At 36.9% G+C, this 22,116-nt stretch overlaps 2 protein-coding genes across 2 annotated transcripts in view; one reads left to right on the top strand and one right to left on the bottom strand.

Annotated features, from left to right (window-relative positions):
• Positions 1 to 300: 300 nt before the first annotated feature.
• LOC123690927 (zinc finger protein Xfin-like) lies at positions 301 to 9,789 on the top strand. The gene is made up of 5 exons (XM_045635083.1): positions 301 to 633; positions 1,275 to 1,421; positions 1,511 to 1,600; positions 1,849 to 1,929; positions 4,168 to 9,789. The coding sequence occupies exons 1-5, from the start codon at positions 493 to 495 to the stop codon at positions 8,410 to 8,412; spliced, it is 4,704 nt and encodes a 1,567-aa protein (XP_045491039.1). The 5' UTR covers positions 301 to 492; the 3' UTR covers positions 8,413 to 9,789.
• A 4,020-nt stretch (positions 9,790 to 13,809) lies between these two features.
• LOC123691078 (protein Tob1) overlaps positions 13,810 to 22,116 on the bottom strand; it is a 33,024-nt gene continuing 24,717 nt past the window's right edge. The window contains exons 2-4 of the mRNA XM_045635308.1: positions 17,559 to 17,859; positions 16,890 to 16,981; positions 13,810 to 15,992 (exon numbers count right to left, since the gene is read on the bottom strand). Coding sequence (XP_045491264.1) covers positions 15,615 to 15,992; positions 16,890 to 16,981; positions 17,559 to 17,847 — 759 coding nt within the window. The 5' untranslated portion in view covers positions 17,848 to 17,859 and the 3' untranslated portion in view covers positions 13,810 to 15,614. The remainder of the gene's footprint in view (positions 15,993 to 16,889; positions 16,982 to 17,558; positions 17,860 to 22,116) is intronic.

The following is a 22,116-nucleotide window of genomic DNA, read 5'->3' as shown; positions in this document are numbered from 1 at the left end:
GCCTGTATACGTTTTAGAAGACTTTGAATATTTAACTATGAAAGTTTGCTGTTCAAATTTTTCACTGTTACATAATATCACTATGCTTTATGTAAGCTACATTAGCTTTTATGTATAAATAATTACATAAACATTTCGTTTAGATGTATATCAACTACAATATAAATGATTGAAAAATATAATAGTACAATTCATACAATTAATAATTAATTATAATTTGGGTGTTTTATCCCTGCAAGTTGTATCTTTTTTCTCGTTATGTTGGCAGCCTTGTCGACATAATACGCGCACATGCGCAGAACGACAGGTGGTCGACGGCTCGACCCAGCTATTGCGAACGAACATCGACTTCTCATGCTCATCATCAGCCGCTATCGTGCTCAAGTAAGAGCGATATGCAGTGCTTTGTGTTGAAGTGGTCGTGGTGACATGGCGTCCGTATTTTAAACGTTGTGAATGGTGTAAATAGTTCAAAATAGTAGTTTATTTACAATGAATGTGAATTATGATCGTGTTTGTAGACTGTGCTTGTCATCTCGAGGCGAATTACTGCCGATATTCCCTACCACCAGTTCGGATGACTCGGAACCTCCTGTCCTTGTGTCGAAAATAAAGGATTGCGTGTCCGTTCAGGTAAGAAGAGTGATAATTAAGTTATAGAAAGGAGTTTTAAGTGAAAGTAGACCCTTGATGTACGTGAGAACTCGTCATCCGTCTCGGTTCGTGTAATGACAGGCAGTGTGTCTAGGTGGAGATGTCGTAAGATCGTCCACCATTTTGTAATGTACCACGGCTGTCGTTCGAATCGTGGCCGCGTTGCGTCGCATTCCGTGCAGCCGGCGAGGTATGGAACGCATGATGAGGGTCGGGTTTGGCATTATTCCCGGGGGCCTGGTCGGGAGGGGGTCTGCGTTAGATAAGCACGGCGTTGGGAGCGGGCGTATTGATTTATCGGACGACCAGGCCTGTGCAGCTCGTCTCGAGTAAGGAGCGTCGCTGTCGGCGTCAGTGCGCTATAGATGTGTGTGTGTGTGAGACTATCGAGCGGTAGGTAACCCTTGAGGGGCTCACTGGTCGCCACTCGACTCGCTTCTACTTATTCGGTTGAAGAGCAGGCGCTCGCCGCCGCTCGACTAATACCTACGCCTACCTACTTAGTTTCTCCTCGCGCCATATCTATCTATACATGAGGCGCGGTTTCGCTCGCCACATCGAGATGGAATGCGCGCTTCTTTATACCTTCGTAACATGATTGCGTATGATTATCTTTCCAGATAAACGAAAATGACGAACTGCCCACTAATGTCTGCAGGAAATGCTTGGATAATGTCAATAACTGGCATATATTCAAGACAGTTTGTGAAAGGACACAAAACAAACTACAATCTCTGATTCATAAAGAGAGCAGCCATCTAGAAGAGGTGAGGTTATTTTTCTTGACTGTTATTTTATAATACAGTTGTCACTTAGTTGTTTACATATTTACATAATGATGAAAAATATTTTTCAGGTTCACATTAAAACTGAACCAAATGAAGGATTATCAGATGGTGGTTATGATGATGGGATTGCTATTGATGGAACATATCCAGATATTGAGGTATGTGTGTTTTTACTTTTTATGATTGTGCAAGTTTTACCAACAGGATAATTGTTAATATCCTCCATTTGCCTGAGTAATGCCTCATGATTATTTTATTTTAGTTATGTCTAGATTTTTGTGTCAAGGACATAATATTGATACTTAAATTGTGGTAGGATTAATATTTTTTTTTCATATAAGCTAATTTTTTATTGGTGCTAATTTTTGTTTATTCACTTTTAAATAATCTTTGGTAAACTTTTCAGAATGCCGGGCCCTCTAATAAAATCCAACCTGAAGGACCTCCAATATTGGCATCTTTGGGACTCACTCCAAGAAGTGATAAGGTAAAGATTACTATTAATGCTCTTATCATGCACTGTAATGAACTGATAAGAGAAGTAGTGTATATGGCACTTCTATACAGAATGTACTTTGAAATTTTTGTAGGAGTTTAATAGGTAGTAGTGTGAGAATAGTTCATTTGAATTAATTTTATTCACAGAAATATATAGATCCACGGATGGATTGGCAACGGGTGCATGCAATACTGGGCATTATTCAAGATGATGAAGTGATTGATTCACTACAAACAGTGGAAGAATGTGAAGTCTTGCACCAATCTGATCATGATTCAGATATGGAAGGTGATTTAACGGGAGCAGTGCCAGAAGACTGCCTCGATTGCAAAACTGGTTACATGTGCAAAAATAAAAGAGTTTTGGCCAAAAACCCAATCTTGCCGCTCGCTGAAAATTTAGCTCTAGTAAAGAAACTTACAAACTTGAGAAAGCGAAACATAAAAAGTGTTAAAAGATGCCAATTCCCTAAAAATGCATGGCAACTTTTGGTCAGCGATGACTTACTAGAACTCATTGTTTCTTCCACTAATGAAAAAATTTTAAAGAACTCAAATAATAAGGCCACTGATGTAAGTGAAATAAAAACATTGATTGGCATACTGTACTATCATGGCATAATGAGGCCAACACATCAGAAATGCAGTGACCTCTGGGACAATGACTTTGGATCTATTTGCATTCGAAGAACAATGAAGTATGATAGATTCAAGTTTCTTCTTGAGAACTTGAGTTTTGACAGTGAAGGTGATGACAGTTGTATTATGCAATCGGATATTATGAAACGCATTCGCAAGGTGTTTGAAATTTTTGCATTGAACTGTAGAACTGCTAAGGAAATTGGAAATACCGCAGTTATAGATGAACTTTTATTACCAGTCCATGGCCCGTGTCCATTTAGGTATTCTATAAAGAAGAAAGAAATAAAGCAGGGAATGAAAATGGTACTTGTAGTGGATCCAACAAATTTTTATGTCAGCAATTTGGATGTTATAACAGACCCATATTTTGGTAATGAAGATATTACCACAAAATTAGTACAACATCTCGCAGGTACAGGAAGAACGATTTATATGGACTGTTGGTTTTCATCTGAGACATTAATAAACAGATTGAAAAAAGAATATAATTTGTATAGTATTGCTGCGTTGCACCCGAGTGATACAAACATTCCACCAGTATTTTTATCGCAGTATAGGAAGTGTAAGCCATTTATTAATGGTTTTATAGATGAAGACTTAGTTCTATCTTCTTATATTGATTCCAACTCGAAAGTGGTCAATATACTGACCAATGACCCTAATTATTATAAAAGAGGTCATACTAGTCACACAGTTGTATCAGCTTACAAGAGAAATAAATCTGCAATTGAAGTTGTTGATGTTTTAATGCATTACTACACAACAATGCAGAATACAAATGATTGGACTATGTCACTGTTTTTTATGCTACTGAATATTGCTTCTGTTAACGCTCAAGTTATATGGAGCAGCGCTAATTCAACGAATGTAGTCCAGCGGCGTATGTTTATTCGTGACCTTGCTGTTAGTTTAATGGAATCAGATGAATCATCTCAACTTATAGAAGAGTTCTTAATTAAACGGCCGAGGATGTCTGCTATAGGGAATAGTAGTGGGACAGGAATTAGGCAGAGAAAACGATGCAAAATTTGTATGAAATCAACTAAGAAGGATAGAAGAACGAGGCAGAGTTGCTTGAGATGTGGAACTTTTATTTGTAGAGAGCATACAGTCAGCATTTGCACAGTTTGCATGATGTGAATAAAGGGAAAGTAAAGATATTGATACTATTGCAACTACATACGTATTATAATCAATTAAAAATTACTTTTTATTTAAATTTAAGCAATATAGTTTAGAATAATTGTGAAAGAAGTTAAAAAATGTAAATAACATTTATATTATATCCTAGAAATGTGTTAATTTTTTATGATAATGAAATAATTTATATTGTTATAGATGAATTAAATTTTTATTGTTAAACCAGTGTGCAATCGATTGGCAATATATAAAGGAAAAATTTTTTTTTTTTTCATTAAAGAACTTTACTATATTCATATAGATGTGTCATATACAAAATATATCTATTTTTCAATAATTTTTATGTTTATTAAATAAAGAGTTGATTTATTTCCAAACCTTTTAAATGTTTCATTTTATTATTATTACTTACCTAAATTATTTCTTAAATTATATAACATTACAGGGTGTGGAAAGCGAAAAAGATGAAGAGGAAGAAGATGAAGAGATGAATGAACAACAAAACTTTCCGACCCCGCCCAATGTACCAGAAGTTTCTATTACGGTAATGCGCCCTACAGGAGAAACGTTACACGCACGGCAGGGCATACAGCAACTAGCTTCAAAGGATTGCCTAGTCTGTGGCCGATCCTACAGGTACTCACATAATGCCCGACGTCACGAACTCACGGCGCATAGCTTCGATAGATATACAAATAAAATTACAAACAAAAAATCTAATCGTATGCAACCAAAACTGAGGCCTAATCCATTCAATCCTAAGGCCCGTTTAATGCCAAATCCTATAAGCCATAAAATGCAACTCATTCCAAATACTCCGATGGCCATTAAGATGATGCCACAAAAAACTATCATACCACCAAAACCCATTCCTATTAAGAATATCAAACAACAACAAAACAATCTGCCATATCCTTTACGTATTAAAGCATTAAAAGATTTGCAAATCAAAAAGAAAGAACCACAAATATTGAAGACGCTACTTACAACGAAGCCTGAGGTGTTAGTATCTGAACCTGAAATTCTCAACTCAGGTCCGGAGAGCCCTGAGACATTAATATCAGAACCTGAAATAGCTTCTTTTCAAGTAGAGACTATTCTATCAGAGCCCGATGGCTTCATAAATCATCAAGATGAGGGAGAAAATGATGAGGAAATGCGAAATCAAAGCCAGAATTATGACACTGTTGACATGGACTCTGATAATGAGATCGAAATCGCTCGTCAACATGAAAATCAACCTGAAGGTGACCAAATTGATAATCAGAATGAAATGGAAACAGAGCAGACTATAAATAACGAGGAAAATGAAAATGAGGAACAGAACGATACTGAAATTGAACCTAAAGAAGGTGAAGGCCAAGAAGATGTTAATGATGAAAATAACGAAAATGAAAAGGAAGTAACAGAGAATGAAGAAGGTAATGAGGAAAAAGAAGCAAATCAAGATGAAGAAAACCAAGATGATGCTTTCGATCCCGATTTACCGCCCCTAGCCCCAGTTGTGGAGATAAATGAAGATATGCAAACAAACTCTTATAACAGCGAGATTAATGAAGAAGAAGAATTAGAACTTGACGATTCAGCCGACCCTAATGACGTAGTCGATGGCGATGATAAGGAACTCGATCCAGATAAACAGTACGTCACCAAAACGCAAAAGGAATTCATCCAAAAATATCGCGACATCATCGAACAGATCAACACTAAAAGATGTCTTTGCTGCAATAAAGAACACCCGAGAAGAAAAGCAGTTATACAACATTTGCAGAAAAATGGACACAAAGTACCTAAACATACTTGTTACAATTGTGTCGTAACCTTCACTCACATAGGTGCTCTGCTAAGTCACATGAGATCAAATACTTGCACTGATCTATGGAAAATAATTTATAATGAAAATGGTATCAGTGATGATCAAGTTCTTGAAAATGAACCAAAAGATGTCAAAGTACATTACAAAGATATATTTAACGCTAGGTCCTATGCTTGCAAGTTGTGTCCTGCAAAATTCCAATTGAAACAATTTATTATGAAACATGTGTTAGATGTTCATGAGGACGGCCAATCACAGGTTCATCTTGCTTGTGTGCATTGTAGGTCGCGATTCAAAGATAAGAACATGTGGAAGAAACATATTCGTAATGGTGAATGTACTGTTTACATCGCCTGTGATTTATGTTCAGAGACGTTCCGCAATATGCAAGATTTCAATGAACATGCTCTGGCAATTCATGCTGGTAGTTTTGATCCTGATAATCAGAACAAATGTGTGGACGGTCGTCCGTCTGATTGCCCCATTTGTGGTAAAAAGAACAGTGGCTATGCAAATTTAGTTAAGCATTTGAAGATAATACACAATGAAGAGAAACCGCATTACTGTCAACATTGTGATTCAAAATATGAGCTAGCCACCGATCTAAACAAGCACATCTACATGGAGCATTCTGATAAGGTTTTAGGAGTGCAGTCCTCGGAGCCAGACATGTCGCTTGTAAAAGAAGAGACAGAAGAATACCATTATTCATGTACAGAATGTAATGCCATATTCGAAACTGTCGATGCATGGACTGATCATCAGGTTGCAGAACATAATCAAATCGCGCATCATTGCGACCAATGTGAAAAGAAATTCCTAAGACCATCTGAGCTGGCAGAGCATAAAAATAGTCACTTGCGCGTCAAGTTGTACCCGTGTAGTATTTGTTCCAATTCTTACAGTACGCCACAAAAGTTAGCGGAGCACGTTCAGCAGACTCACCCAGGAATGGGAATGGGCGCCGGAGAAACAGAATTCTTCTGCGATATTTGTGTGAGATCATTCAAAAGTCGTCAGGCCTTCTCGAACCATATGCGTATTCATGCTAAAGTGCCCTCTACTAAGAGAAAGTCTGGAGAGCCTAAAAGTTTTGCTCCACAAATTATTGGTAAACCAATTCGTCATTTCTCTATGGTACAACCTGGATTTAGTCCATTTAAACCCAATTGTAATGTACCAAACGCACCTTATTCGTGTGATATTTGTGGAAAAGGATTTATGCACAAGAAAAACATCTGGAAGCACAAGAAAGTTCTGCATGCAGATATTTTGAATGAAAGAAATGACAGTGAGGAGAACACTATGCATGCATCCACAGAAGATGACGAATACAATCCCGATGAAAATGGAGCGATTTTATCTACGCCACAGTTCAACAGCTTCAATTTTGCGAATCTTGCAACTAGCATGCAGCCAGCGCCTTCCCAGGATGCAATGCCATATTCCTGTGACCTGTGCTATAAGCGATTCCCTCTAAAAACAAGCCTGTGGAAACATAAACGTGCTAAGCATGGAATTATTAACGCGAGCGCCACAGACAATTCGGTAGAAGTTAACAATAGTAGATCCAGTTGTACCATATGTAAAATTTCGTTCACCGACAAAAAATCATACTACAGGCACAGGAAAAATGTCCACAAGTCGACTGTTCAAATGTGTAAAATATGTGGCAAGCCATTGAATTCTACTCTAGAGCTCTATGAACATTTAAAGTCTGCTCATGCACGGGAATTGTTAGGCTACAACGCTAGCCAAGGTCCTAGTAAAGCTCAAGATATTAGTCAAGAAATGGAACTCGAATACGAGCCAGAGCCGGAACCCGTGGACCCGAGTGCGGACTACCAAGCTCGATACCCGTGCGACACGTGCGGGAAACAATTCGTTGGCTTGCTCGCCTTACAAAACCATCAATGTATCAATCAAGTTACACAACAACCTCAGACTTTCGATTGTGAAATTTGCCACAAGAGTTACACCTCCATCGCTGCACTCAAGAGTCACCGTGGATGGCACTTGCGCTCGCCCGACGGCAAGGCCGCCGCGAACAACAGCGGCTTGTGGATGCCGCAAAACAAAGTAACGAGTAAAGTCAGTAAATATGAAGTCGTCGACCCGTCTCAGTTAGCCCGCGTGTCGCACACGACTACCAGTCCGGCCTCCATTGCCAAGCGAAGGCTACCGCCAGAAGTGGAGGTGACCGTCGTCAATCCGAACAAAAAAATGCGATCGGATGATTCTATCGAAATGGACCAGCAGATTTCATCCAGCGGAGCGGACGACAGATACTGTAATATATGCGATCGCGAATTTACGAAACGAGCAGCCTATCAGCGCCACATGGACGAGGTGCATCAACCGAACTCGGTGTTTTGTCCCGTCTGCGACAAGAGTTTCACGCGAAAGTCCACTTTAATTGTGCATATGAAGAAGCACTATGACACCGGGGAAGGTAGTTCGAGTATGACTCTTCAAGAGGACGATAATAATTCGTGCGAAGTGTGCGGGGAGCAATTCGAGAGCGCTAAAGCGTTGAACATGCACCGCGAGACGCAACACGGTGATGAGGAATCTAACGAATCTGAAGATGACGGTTCGGTGCCGCTCCCGCAGCCCGGAGAGTTCACGTGCGGACAGTGCGGGGACGGGGTCGCCACTCCTCGCGATCTGATCGCGCACAGAACTATGCACTCGACGCCCACTAAATTCTTCTGCAATATTTGCAAGGTATACTTTGCAAGAGCGATCGACCTGTCTTCGCACACGCGAGCCAGGCATTCTGATAATGAAAAAGTTTTCTTCCCTTGTGCTATGTGCGACCGTTTCTATATGAATAAGAAGAGCTTACAACGGCACATCGAAATGGCTCACTGATGTTAACTTTCAAGCTGGTTGAACACCAGCTGGTTTGAATATTGTCTTTTCAAGTGAAATGACTGGACGTTACTAGTGAGGTGGAAATTGATATGTTTAATGTAAATAAGCGTTTTTTAATGATTTCTTACCTTAGGAAAAGGTATTTTTAACTTTTATTTTGTTGTCATTCCTTGTCTTGTTTGGTTTTGTATTATGGTAAATAATTTTTAATTTTAATTAATATCTGCTCATATCTTGTGTTATTTATTTAACTTTCAATTTAGCGATTGAAGTGACTCAATAATTTGATTTTGATTATTAACTATGAAGGTGTAAGTTAGGCCTTGAATACTAAGCCGAATAAGTTAATTGTTATTTCGTATTTTTTAATTAAGCGAAGTGATTATATCTATTTCTGTATTTTAAATACTGAAATAACGGGCCAAAATTTTCATATAGTCATTTAAATGTTTTGTTTTTATGTAAGTGATGTTTTGTCTTTGAATTAATAAGGGCAAGATAAATTAATTTAATCTTGGTGAGTTCTTAATAATAATAATAACTAGGTTCTTTTATTATTATTGTAAATAGTTCGATGACTACAAATTAGGGATATTGAGTTTTGATTTAAAGAGTAATTTTAAGTTCCATTAAAATGTACTGATTATTTTATAGCAATTCAACTTGTATATTTTTTACGAATAAGTTAACCACAAAAATGCATCATCTCCTCATCTATGATAATTATTCGGCCTAATCATCTGTTTTAAAAATATGGTTTCAGATCAATTCACAACTTAAATCAAGTGAAATTAAATGATGCATTATTTTAACGTCTTAATTATTAATTTTAATCAACCAATTTAATCATTTATTTAATCTAAATCTTATATACCGCAACATATTTTACAAATAACATCATCTCTTTGATTCTCTACGAAGACATAATTAGAAATAAATTAAAATACTAAGATTTAAATCAACCACATAAAAATAATGATGTATATTTTGAGCGACATATATGCTATGTGCAGTATGTATCTAACTAGATTCTCAAAGACATAGTGCCTTGTTGATTGTGTCCTCATGATTTTAAATTTTAATTTATAATGTAACCCCTCATACATATTGGTAACTCTTTTATTGAATCGCTAGGTATGTAATGTTTATTAAGGAAAAAGTCTGATTTATATACTTTTTTACATCATGGAATTGCCATTGGAAATAAAACCAAATTGTAATATATTTATTGATCTCTCCTTTTATTCGGCTGTAAATTGTGTTTTAATCATTGTTACTTTACAAGTTATGTATATCGCTATAAAATTAGTGTCCATAGATGAGGTTTTTACTTTGTCATCTTTGTGGTTTCACAAATAAAGTGACTTAATAAAATGTTGTTTTTTATTTGATCATTTCCTTATACATATTATATTGTCCTTTATTATGTTTTGAGAGAGGAATCAAATTTCTCCTAGTTAGTGGGGTGGGTATATATACCTTTCAAATGTATTGAAGCTAACTTGCAACAATCATACATGGTCTGAAAAAATTAGGTACGAAATACTCTCTTAACTGTTTTTTGTCAACCATAAGACACGAATATTAAATTGTAAAAGTAAACATGTTTAAGAAACTCTTAAATAACAGCAATATACATTGAAGGTTTAGATTGGTTAGCTACAATCTTGGCTACAATATTTTTTTACTACATCATTCTTGCGTCAACCTTCAGCCATATTTGTAGGTATAGGTATTTGTAATAGAAACTCAAACAAACTCAAACTCAAACATTCATTTATTCAATTAGACTACTATTTAGTAGCACTTTCGAATCGTCATTACATAAGTATTTTTAACATTTACCACCGATTCGGAAAGCAGTATCTATGGAGAAGAATCGGCAAGAAACTCCATAGTTGCTCTTTTAAAATCATGTCAATATTACATAATATGTAACTTATATCTAACTTATACATAATATATCATAATATGCCAAAGAACTGTCCTGTGGTTTTTACGCGACAACCCTCCATGGGTCTTTATCGTCCATATATTCCTGAATACTGTAGTACGCTCTCTGAACTAGTACATTTTTTTATATAAGTTTTAAATTTAGAACTACTAAACTCGATATATTGAGAGGAATTCTATTGTATAAGCGTATACCTTGACCCATAAATGAATTTTTAACTTTAGCTAATCGGAAAAATGGCATTTCAATTCTATTCCTGTTCCTTGTGCCATAATCGTGTCTATCTCCTACCCTTGTGTGTAAGTCGGCGTTTTTGTGAACATGCAAAATATTATTAAATATATGTACTGTGATGGTACAGTAAGGATACCAGTATTCTTAAAATGATCTCTTAGTGAGTCCCGAGCACGTAAATTATATATAGAGCGAATGGCTCTTTTCTGTAAGATAAATATAGTTTCTATATCTGCAGCCTTGCCCCACAGTAGAATTCCATAGGACATAATGCTATGAAAGTAGCTGAAATAAACCAATCTAGCCGTATCTTCATCGGTGAGATGCCTTATTTTTCGGATTGCATATGCAGCTGAACTGAGCTTACCTGCAGCGGTGTTGACATGGGCTCCCCACTGTAGTTTCTCATCCAATGTTAACCCTAGAAATACAGTAGACTCAGTAGGATGCAATACCTCCCCGTTCAAGGTAATATCTCTGTTCAACTTTTTTACATTAGGAAGTAAAAATTCAACACAAGTGGTTTTTTTGGCATTTAATAATAAATTATTGGCAGTAAACCATTCAGATATGTGTAAAAGAGCACTGTTCACTTCGTCAACATTTGGGTCATGCCTATCCACATTAAAAATTAATGAGGTATCATCTGCAAACAGAACTATTTCACACCTATCCTGCAAATAATAGGGAAGATCATTGATATATACCAAGAACAAGAAGGGACCTAAAATGGACCCCTGTGGAACACCAATGTTAATTGACGCACCGCTAGAACGTTCTCCATTAACAACTACAGTCTGTATTCTATCATGCAGGTATGAGGTTCTGGGCTTTTCCTGTAATTCCTTAGTGATTAAGTTTACGTAACAAAGTACAATGTTAAACGCAGTCAAATGCCTTGGAGAGGTCACAAAATAACCCCAGAGCATTTTTTGAGTTTTCCCATGCTTTATAAATATGTGTTAGAAGTGCAACTCCAGCATCTGTGGTTGAGCGCCCCTTTGTGAAACCAAACTGTTTGGTGTGCAGTAAATTATTAGATGCAAAATGACTACTCAATTGGTTTAATATTAACTTCTCGAATACCTTACTTAATGTTGGTAAAATAGAGATAGGTCTATAATTGTTACAGTCTTCTTGATCGCCCTTCTTAAATAGAGGTATAACTTTACTAAGCTTTAGTAAATTAGGAAATGTACCATAGTCACAACACTTATTAAATATGAAAGCTAAATTTTTCGCAATATTTTCTATTATATTATTAACTAAATTTACGGACATTCCCCAAAGATCACAAGTATTTTTTAGATTAAGCGTCTTAAAGGCAGTAACAATATCGAACATTTTATTGAAAGAACAATCCCAAAACATTTTCATGAAAAATATTCCAAAGATGCGATTGTAGGTCTTGCGCTTTGAAAAAGTTATCAGATCTAATGTAGAGCGAATAGTATTATAATATTATGTGGTACAGACAAGCATCTCATCATATTTATAACTTATTTTTTTGTGAAGTGCCGTCCCTAGTGAGGTAAGGGGCAGATCCATTATGTATACATCTGTTTCGCTGATTGATTTTCTTTAGAAAAAAGTCTCTCAGCCTTATGTGTCCTGTCAGAACGAAAATTTATTTCTTCGTCTCCAACGAACCTTGGACCCCTATAGGTCTACGCTTACGCGTCAATCACTGTACCATGGTCAAATATAACTGGGTCTAATAAATAAATAAATATTGTAATATTTTTTTCATCTAGCTCTACACGTCCTAAGTACTAACTCGTAACTTAACAAACTAAGTAGGTATACCTTATAGTCTGGGATACATCGCCCATTTTTGCGAGTGATTACTATCAAGCTAATTTTCCGTGAGTAGCTTTATTTTGAGGAGACGCCCAATAATTTCCTGTACGGAACTCTCGATTGTGGTAGCTAACTGAGGTAACAAGGATTTATCTAGGACCAGGATAACGTTCCACGCAATTTGTAGGACAATATGTCTGTTGAATTGTATAAATATTAACTAAGTGAACAAAAAAAAAAAAGCTGGTTAGTAATCATTTATAATGACCTCGTTATCGATACACATTGGAAAGAGGGGACTCTATGATCAAACCATAGATTTTGTAGGACAAATATTTTTTCGAATAATTTAGATAATTATCTTGAGATTGAACAAAAAAAAAATCAGTTAGTAATAAATATTTGAGAACCATAGAATCGACATATTTTATCCTTGTTATCTCTGTTAGCTACCACAATCGAGAGTTCCGTACAGGAAATTATTGGGCGTCTCCTCAAAATAAAGCTACACACGGAAAATTAGCTTGATAGTAATCACTCGCAAAAATGGGCGATGTATCCCAGACTATTAGTTAAAATATGCGACCTGGTCGTTTCGTTACTTGAAGAACTATTGTACCTACAAAGTTTTCACTACGCCATCCAAAGTACGCAAAACGGCCAAGCCACGTATTTTAACAGGGGTATAGTATACTTTGTTTGGCTCTACATGATTGTATCAACGCTTCATGATCATTGTCAATTTTTTTTACTGGTGAAAGAAGTGTCAAAACCGTTTTAACTTTTATGCATTTAGTTAGGTACTTAATTACAAAACTGTTTATAGATTAATCCATACAAACATACAAATTAGTCAACTTAACATTAAAGCTTAGAGCGAAGAGCTTAGAGCTAGTTTTTCATAATATTCGTAACTTCGGAATAACTGTGAACTTAAAGTATGCCAATTGCCAAGTCTCACTTAAATACATTTAGTAGGTAAATGTACTTTCCTCGTAATAAGGATCAATATTTTAATTGCTCTTTGGTTTCAGTAGGTATCGATTATATTGCCATTTAAACCTTTTTCCATGAGCTGTACCTGTAAGTGTAGTGCATAGACATACACTGAATATTCATAATAATAATACCTATAACCTAGGTGTCCTCAGTGCGTAAAGTTAGATATTTAAAAAAATGACGTGTGGCACTCGGGGACTACCGCTCGGAGTGGGGAGCGTGAGATTTTTTCGTTACGGAATTTCTCGATTCGATCCCCGCGCTCAAGGATATCTAAAAGTCGACTCGGCTTTAAATAGAAGCTATGCAATAGCTTAAAAAAATCTCCACTAAGAGTTTGTTTGGCTTATTTAACTGAGCCTAAGGGTAGGTAGGTCATGGGGAAAGTAGGAAATTTAAACACATCATAGATTGCACAAAACATTTTAATATAAACTTAAAAAGTCGTACAACAATATGAAAAATTATTATTGACTAATTATATCCGCGGTTATGGAGAACCGCTATCTATATTATGCAAATATTATTCTATATTTAACACCTCATCGAATATATCTTACAAAAGAAAGGAAAATAAAAAGTATCTTTATTAATAAAAAATCTCATTACGCTAAGTTGTAATATTAAACTTACATTATAAGATTTTATCTACAAAAAATACTGTAGCTTCTTGGCCAGTTTTTCAATCGAGCTTTTACGTTACGTAATAAGAATAGGGTATCAATAAATTACTTTAAGGTATTAAAATTATACAACTAGACTTAATCTAAATCAAAATATAAAAATCGTAAAAAAATAGTGCACATTTCCGTATGTCCAACTTGTCATTGTTGTGCTTTGAAAACGGTTATCTACACGACCACGCAATTTTATAGCATAGCTTTAAGAACACAAATTATATTAACGTCACTCAGCGTACTATATAAAGGAAAATGCGTTAAACTATGAAAAAGAAAACTCGAAATCGTGATCTCGCTCTAGCTAACGTTTGCGAGAAGACATGATTTTGAGCTTTATTTTAGTGTGCATCTTCGATTTTCGAGCGACGAGCGAGAGACGATGCAGTTCGCATGGAGTTATGTGAATGGATGAGTAAACCGCACCGTCCTGCCCGCGGGCCGCTCGCAATAACACGATGCTGGTCATGTGGACGAACCCGTAGCGTGTGACGTCATGCGACGGCGACATGCAACCGTCGCAACCAACGACAAGCTGCCTACTGCATACCTAAGCACAGCCATCTACAACTATGAGCCTCGATTGAAACACTCGCCGTTGCCAAGTGAATTATAAAAAAGATAAATAACACATAGTATTTACTTTATGAATTTGCATGCACCAGTTACTTTATGAATTGAGAAATATTTTTTATTCATTTATTCACATTCACGTCTTTTTATTAATAACATTATATAAGTATACGATACAGACTAAGGCCGGCCACCTAGATGCGGTCGTCCGGCAATGTACACGAGGACTAATATCTTCTTAAAAAAATACTGTTAGATTGAAACGTAGCTAATCCTATAATATATTTATGTATATTATAATTATTATAAGGGTACAATCGTACACGTGAGGATTATACTAGGTGAGATCTCCGACGCCTTCGGGCGGCCCGCCGCGCCGTCCGACCGCGTCCGAACGGATATGCAAACATCATTACATACAAAAGTCGAATACACAACAGTACGCTATATCTTAGAAAGTATGAATTTATTTCTCAATATTAAAAATATGTAATTTCTCTATTGGCCTTTAAACGTGAAAAATTAGACGTTTCGCGTACGAATATATAAAGTATACATATTTAAATATTAGTATTCTCTTAGATCGGAGGACGAATGAATACAGGCTCGCTCATGAAGGTACGTCGTCGTAAGCGCACGGCCACTCGGCCTCTCGTTCTTACCCTACGCATAATATTATATTATATCGATATCGAACGAAGACATCTAAAAGTCGACTCGGCTTTAAATAGTAAGAAAATAAATCGCCGGCGAGTCGCGCGGCAGATTATTGCTTCTATCGATAAATTTACACATCGACGTAACGAACGAGAATACAAAAAGTTATGAAAAATCGTACGGATATCACAAGCGGCGGGCGGCGCGGGACGCCCCCGCGGAAAATAAAAAAATAAATCGCGGCGCGCGTCTCTCTCGTAAAAAAGTAGACTCTATGAGCGGGTCGCGCGAGGCGGCTAGTTCTCTCAGTTGGCGAGCAGCAGGTGCGCGGGCGCCGGCGGGTAGGGGGGCGCGGCGGGCGGGGCCGCCTCGCGCCGCGACACGAAGTACGCCGCCGGGTCCGCGGCCGGCGACAGCGCGCGCGCCGCCAGCTGCTGCTGCACGGCGCGCTGCTTGATGTAGTTGCTGAACTCGGTGGGCGACATGCGGTTGGCGCGCTTGCTGCTCGTCTTCAGCTTGGTGCTGCCGAACTTGGTCTGCGCGAACGTGGCCGTGGTGAAGGTTAGCGGCTGCGCGCGGAACGGCGGCGCGGGCGAGAAGGCGGCGGGCGCGGGGGGCGACGGCGCCGCCACCGGCTCCACGGGCCGGAAGCACTGCGCCTCGGGGTTGAATGCGCGGGTCACCTGAAACAAATATAATCATTTTTAATCTCTTGGTTCGCAATCGACACTAAACCGACACCTTCACATACTCTATGCATTCCATATATGAGCTTTACAATTCATATTCTAAATCTAAATCAATAAGCGTGGAAACATGATTTTTCAGTTCAAACTCCTCAGTATTTCTAATTGGAATCTTTTTACATTGCATGATTAAACTTTAATATTTGTTAAATTAAAAAGCTCTTTGAAGCTTTCCGCTCAGTTCTACTTACTTCCGACTTAATTTATGACTTGTTCTCATATTATACGCTTCGTGAAAAACGACCCGCTTTTTACACGGTAGCAAAATGATTCTCAATGACAGATTTGAATTACTTTAATAATTTTTTTCTTAACGAATTATTCTATATGTATAATTTAAAAACTAACAAATTCGGTACGCATGATATAATTTATTCCACCGTGTAAATTCAAATAAATAACTGAAATTTCCATGGCAAAATCACTTTATCAACATAGAGATAGTTCTGCATTTGATCAGCTATTGATTTATTGCGTAATTTATTGTCCCACTTGAACATCTGCCAAATTTCACGTCTCCGTGTGGCCTACATTTATTGTAAACAATATTTTATTCCAGTTTCAATACTATTCAGATATCTTTAAATGGCGTTTTTGTAGGTATTGACACAATTTCGCTTTGATATTTTTTTGCTGTTTCCACGTGGAATGAATTAGATCAGCCAAGAGTTTTTAATTGGCAATAGCCCTCTATAAAAATTGAGCTTACTACAAAAAATGGAAGTAATAATCTGCTTTAAAAATGCACAATATATTACATACTTTGTATGCTAAACGTTTTTTATTTATTCTTTTTATATTTATAGGTATGGATATAAGTAGGTAATTAATTACCTCTCTGTCAGTTCGTTCTTCCGCTGCTCTCTCATCACTACTGAAGAGAACCTTCACAGCACCTTTTTCTCCGATTCTGTAAGACACTTCGCCTGAAACAATAAATACAATACATTTTAATATATGAATGAATTAATTGAACTAGAAAATTCGAGGTCTGGAAAAATTCCTTGCTTTTGAGAAAAGCGAGAAGAAATTCTAGAATCATAAGAAATCCTGATCCTTGGATATAAATTTAATTAACCAGTAGGTATTGGAACTAGGGACTCCACAGTGATCTACTAACTACTACATAATAATATAGAGGATCCCCTACCAGGATAACAGGACTCGTAAAGCGACCTCAATAAACTCAACTGTTAGTAGGTACATGATGTGCTTATTGCGGTTAAAAACATAATAAGTTAAATAGAGCGTTTAATGGACCGTGTTTTAACTGGCGTTAGTCAGTTATATAGGAAGAAACTAATTTAAAATGTCGCTAGTAATGAGCAAAACAATGTTCCAAGGTCACATAATATTATAATGGCATAACATTTGGAATCATTTGGATGACCCGCTTTTGCACTTAGGTACTTATTTATTATCTATACACCATGTCAATATATACCATTAAAAATATAACTAAGTATTCTATGCTATAAGTAAATGCTTTTAAACTATATTTACCTGGATCGACCCAGACAGCAAGGTCACGTGGTAGGTGTTCCAAAACATCCCGAACAGGAACGCCTGATTCTCTCGCTGCTCTTTCCAACACTGGGTCCAGAGGTCCCCCGGTTTTCAAACATCTGAACGCTGACCCCCGGCATGGCCGGTCTGGGTACCAGTGACCCCTGAATTTGTCCTTTAGCGCCTTCTCGAGTTCCTCACCGAAGATGTTCACCCGCCGCCTGGGCAGTTTGTTGTAAAGGTATGATATAACAAAGTTAAGGGCCACCTGGACTTCAATATGCATTTTGTCTTATCCCTGGAACAAGAGAAATGATACTAAAATAACGCCACTTAAATTTACAAGTATTGTTCTTTATGTTACTGTACTTTTGTGAAGTAATCTGTATCATATATCATACGATAAATAAGGTGACATCTCACGAGATAAACTGAAGATATAATCTTATCACGCTTAGGAGAGACTGAGTATGACCGATTGGGTTGGGAAGTTCTAAAATGTTTCATCAGAAAACAGTTTCTATTTCCATTTAACACGTTTAATCATTAGAATACAGTTAAGTGCACGGCATCGATTTGTTACGAGTTGGTTCGTCCCATCGATTGCCAGATACTCAGAATAGATATTCATTTGCAATTTGCAAACATAAGTAGTTGAATGAGCATAGCCTAACATTTGGAGCAGGCACAGCTCATATTATTATTTAAGTATGTCTATGGACAATAATTGACTGAAACGAAATTCATCACGGTAAAATCGATTGTAAGTAAATTTGCAATGCATGGATTAGAAATAATGAATTTGTACCTAATTAGTAGGTAGAAGTAAAGATTAACTCAGATTAACTAAGAGTTTCACTGAGAAATATTTAGACCTTGTATTTACACATTACTATTTTCACGGATGAAAATTATAATAACTATTACATCTGTAACGTAATATTTTACACAATATAAAAACGAAAAGCACTGGTAAAAGCACTGTTACACGTGTAAGAGTATCTACAATCAATCCTATTTTCAATTTGCCAGCCAATTAACTTCACTGTGTTCTCATCTTATATAACTCATTCACGTCATACACAGTGACTAAATTAATCAAAGCCTCAATTTGCAGCAAAATTGCTACATTTTAAACACAAGAATGTAATCAAATACATGTTGAATAACTGAAAATGAGGAAGTTATTAGGTACAAATGGAAGTTTAAAATTTTCAGTCAAATTAAGTACAAGAAAGTAAAACAATCTTTTGTAAATTTTTATTAAATCCATTTAATTAGAAAAATTTTATTACTACAGTTACGTTGAGATAAGGAATTGGGTCAAAATACGGTCGAAATAAATTATCCCATTAAAAACATAAGGAAGTGAAAATCCACAAACGCAAGGGAAAGTTAAAATAAGCCGAAACATAAATAGCCCACTCCACATTGTCAACGAAGCCGTCTCGATAAGAATAGATGGACATAAAAAGCCTTGAAAGCGAAGGCAAACTTTTGAACGTTCGGCTAAGATAACGCGATCGTGGAATAAATGGAAGGGCCAACCCTTTGTGAGCCTACGGGAAGATAAGTTTGTGAGCGGTTGACGCTAAAGTTGAAGCGATAGCCCCAAGTTTCGTATACAATTAGTTACGCATGGAAAGTTTTGCGAAACTGTAGTAATTCAGGTCAGTGTTCTTATGTGCGCTTATGTGACCTTTATAAACAAATGAGCTAGTGGAAACAGAACAACTAAGCTATAAATGTAGATTGAAGTTTAAATTTGATTTATTAGGTTGAAAGGCAGCCAGGAAAACTTTGAGAAAGAACCAAAGAAGCAGACAGGTTTCAAGCGCAAAGATTGACTAAAGATATGTCTTTAATTAAATAATGAATCGAGCATATATGTATAACTAAATACATAAGTAGTAACTTTAATTGTATATCTAACCTGTTCAAGAAACTATAGTTCACATAACCAAACCCTAAATAATTCAATTCCCTTGCGTCCTGTAATAGATGAGTCAAAGCCACTAACAAGAGTACTAACTCCATATTGAAAACAAATTAATAGGATCCATTAAATTGATCACGTATAGCCTTAAGACTTAGGAACCCTAATTACTAGATAGAGGCGACGAGTAATTGCTTTTACATAAACAAACTAAGATCCATTAGCTATGACTTGTCCAAATATGTCTAACGATGTATAAATTAATTGAAGGTCTCTATAATTAGATAACGTGGAAAGCATTATAATGATCAACCCCGAAATAAGTGGACCGTATTCTTATAAATTGCAAAATATTACTACATATTATAAATAATCGAATTCGATATTATCTCGATTGGCAAATTCCTCAAGAACAGGCAGGTTTCGTGAAGGGCAAAGGCACACGCGAACAAATCCTAAACGTAAGACAGTTAGTCGAAAAAGCTTATGAATTCGATATCCCACTAGTTTTGTGCTTTATCGACTATAGCAAAGCTTTCGATTGTGTTGACTGGAGCTGTCTCTGGAAGGTACTTGCTGAACTCGGTGTACCCCGACACTTAATCTTCCTACTTCAATCACTATATTACAATAGCCAGGGAGTTGTAAGAGTTGACCATACTTTGTCCAAGCCATTTAAATTTGAAAAGGGAGTGAGGCAGGGATGCATTCTTTCACCCATTTTATTTAACATTTATGGTGAATACATCATGAGAAGAGTTTGTGAAGATTGGGAGGGTGGAGTTAATATCGGCGGCACCAAAATCACCAATCTGCGTTATGCTGATGACACCACGCTTATAGCAAATGATAAAGTCGAAATGGCTTCATTTCTAGACAGATTGGAAAGCATCAGCAATGAATTGGGGCTAACTATCAACAAAGCAAAGACCAAACTAATGGTTGTGGATCGCACAAACAAGATGGATGCGACAAACACGACCAACTTGGATACCGTCGATAGTTTTGTCTACTTAGGCTCCATTATTACTAACAATGGCTCATGTGAACCCGATATCCGAAGAAGAATAGGAATCGCCAAAAATGCAATGTCTCAACTGCACAGAGTGTGGGCAGATAGAAATATTTCTCTTATAACCAAACGGAAACTTGTCAATTCTTTAATCTTCTCCATCTTTCTATATGGCTCCGAAACCTGGACATTGCGCAAGGCAGACTACTCTCGGATAAATGCTTTTGAAATGTGGTGTTGGCGACGAATGCTTCGCATCCCATGGACGGCACGTAGAACGAATAAATCAATTCTCAAGGAGCTTGGCATTACCAAAAGACTGTCCTCCACATGCTTGCGACGAATTTTAGAATTCTTCGGTCATATTGCAAGGAAGAGGGGAGACAACCTGGAGAAAGTCCTTCTAACTGGCAGGGTAGAAGGAAAAAGGCCTCGAGGCCGCAGCCCAATGCGCTGGTCAGACCAAATTAAAACGACCGTAGAAACTAGCGTACCTGAAGCTATCCACATCGCAGAAGATCGAGACAAATGGCGTAAAATAACTAGGAAATCACAATTCCAAAATGATCACGACCCTCAGCAGTGAGGATTTCGACTTAAGGAGGATTCTTATAAAACTAGGCTATGCAAATACCACTAAATAATAAGTTGTCTGACCGATTTATTAAAATAATCTTGTTATAACTACAGAAAACCAAAGTTAATTTCTACTCAATCTTTCAATATCTATTCTGTAGCTGTTAAAATCTTGCTAAAATAGATCACTTACAATATACCAGTTTACCAAGTCTAAGTTTGTTTGACAGCTTGGCTCCCGACCATCAGTCTTTATTAACCCTTGCTGACAACAGCATCTCATCTCTATCGATTTACAATAAAAACGTTCTAGGGGCGTGCGGTTAAGTTCGGCTGTCCTATTTATATCCCTGTATCGATCCGGCGCCCCACTGCCCGACAACCCCTGACTGTGTACATTCAATAAAATCACTTGTAACAATAGGTGTAAAGGTCAGAATCCCCGGTCACAATTTCAGCAACTGCGTTGGCGAAATACGCCGGCCGAATTTGACTTCTGGGTGTAATTAAGGATGGCTCCTTTTAAATACGTTCTTTTTGTTCTGTACGGAAACAATATACATTGTACAATTGATGTCGAATTGCTTTCTTGTGTAAAGAAAATGTATATCTTTTGGTTTTAATAACTACGTATCTAGGTTTATGCATGATCTCTACATTGTAAATAATTGTAATCTATAACAACGTGCATATGAACATAATAGATTGACAAAAAAGCCCTCAAAATTGAATTGTCATGATTTAGCCTAAGAAAATATATAACGTTACAAAGCATGAAAATTCCAACACAACTTTCACAAGCCCTAGGACGTCTAAGTTATCTGAGAACATTAAATACAATGAAAGCTTATCTTTCTAGAAAAACTCTCGCGTGAACCGAGCTGCGATTATGTGTCGAATTAATTTGCTTTATATAGAGATTGGTATTTTTAACTATAACTATAGAGTTTCATGTCGGTTCTTCTCCATAGATACGCTCTCCGAATCGATGGTAAATGTTAAAAATATGTAATGACGACTCAAAAAAGCTT

Source organism: Colias croceus, chromosome 4 (assembly GCF_905220415.1).
Source record: "Colias croceus chromosome 4, ilColCroc2.1".
Lineage (NCBI taxonomy): Eukaryota > Metazoa > Arthropoda > Insecta > Lepidoptera > Pieridae > Colias > Colias croceus.
Note: the sequence above shows the minus strand (reverse complement) of the source record. Positions and strands in the feature narration are given on the sequence as shown.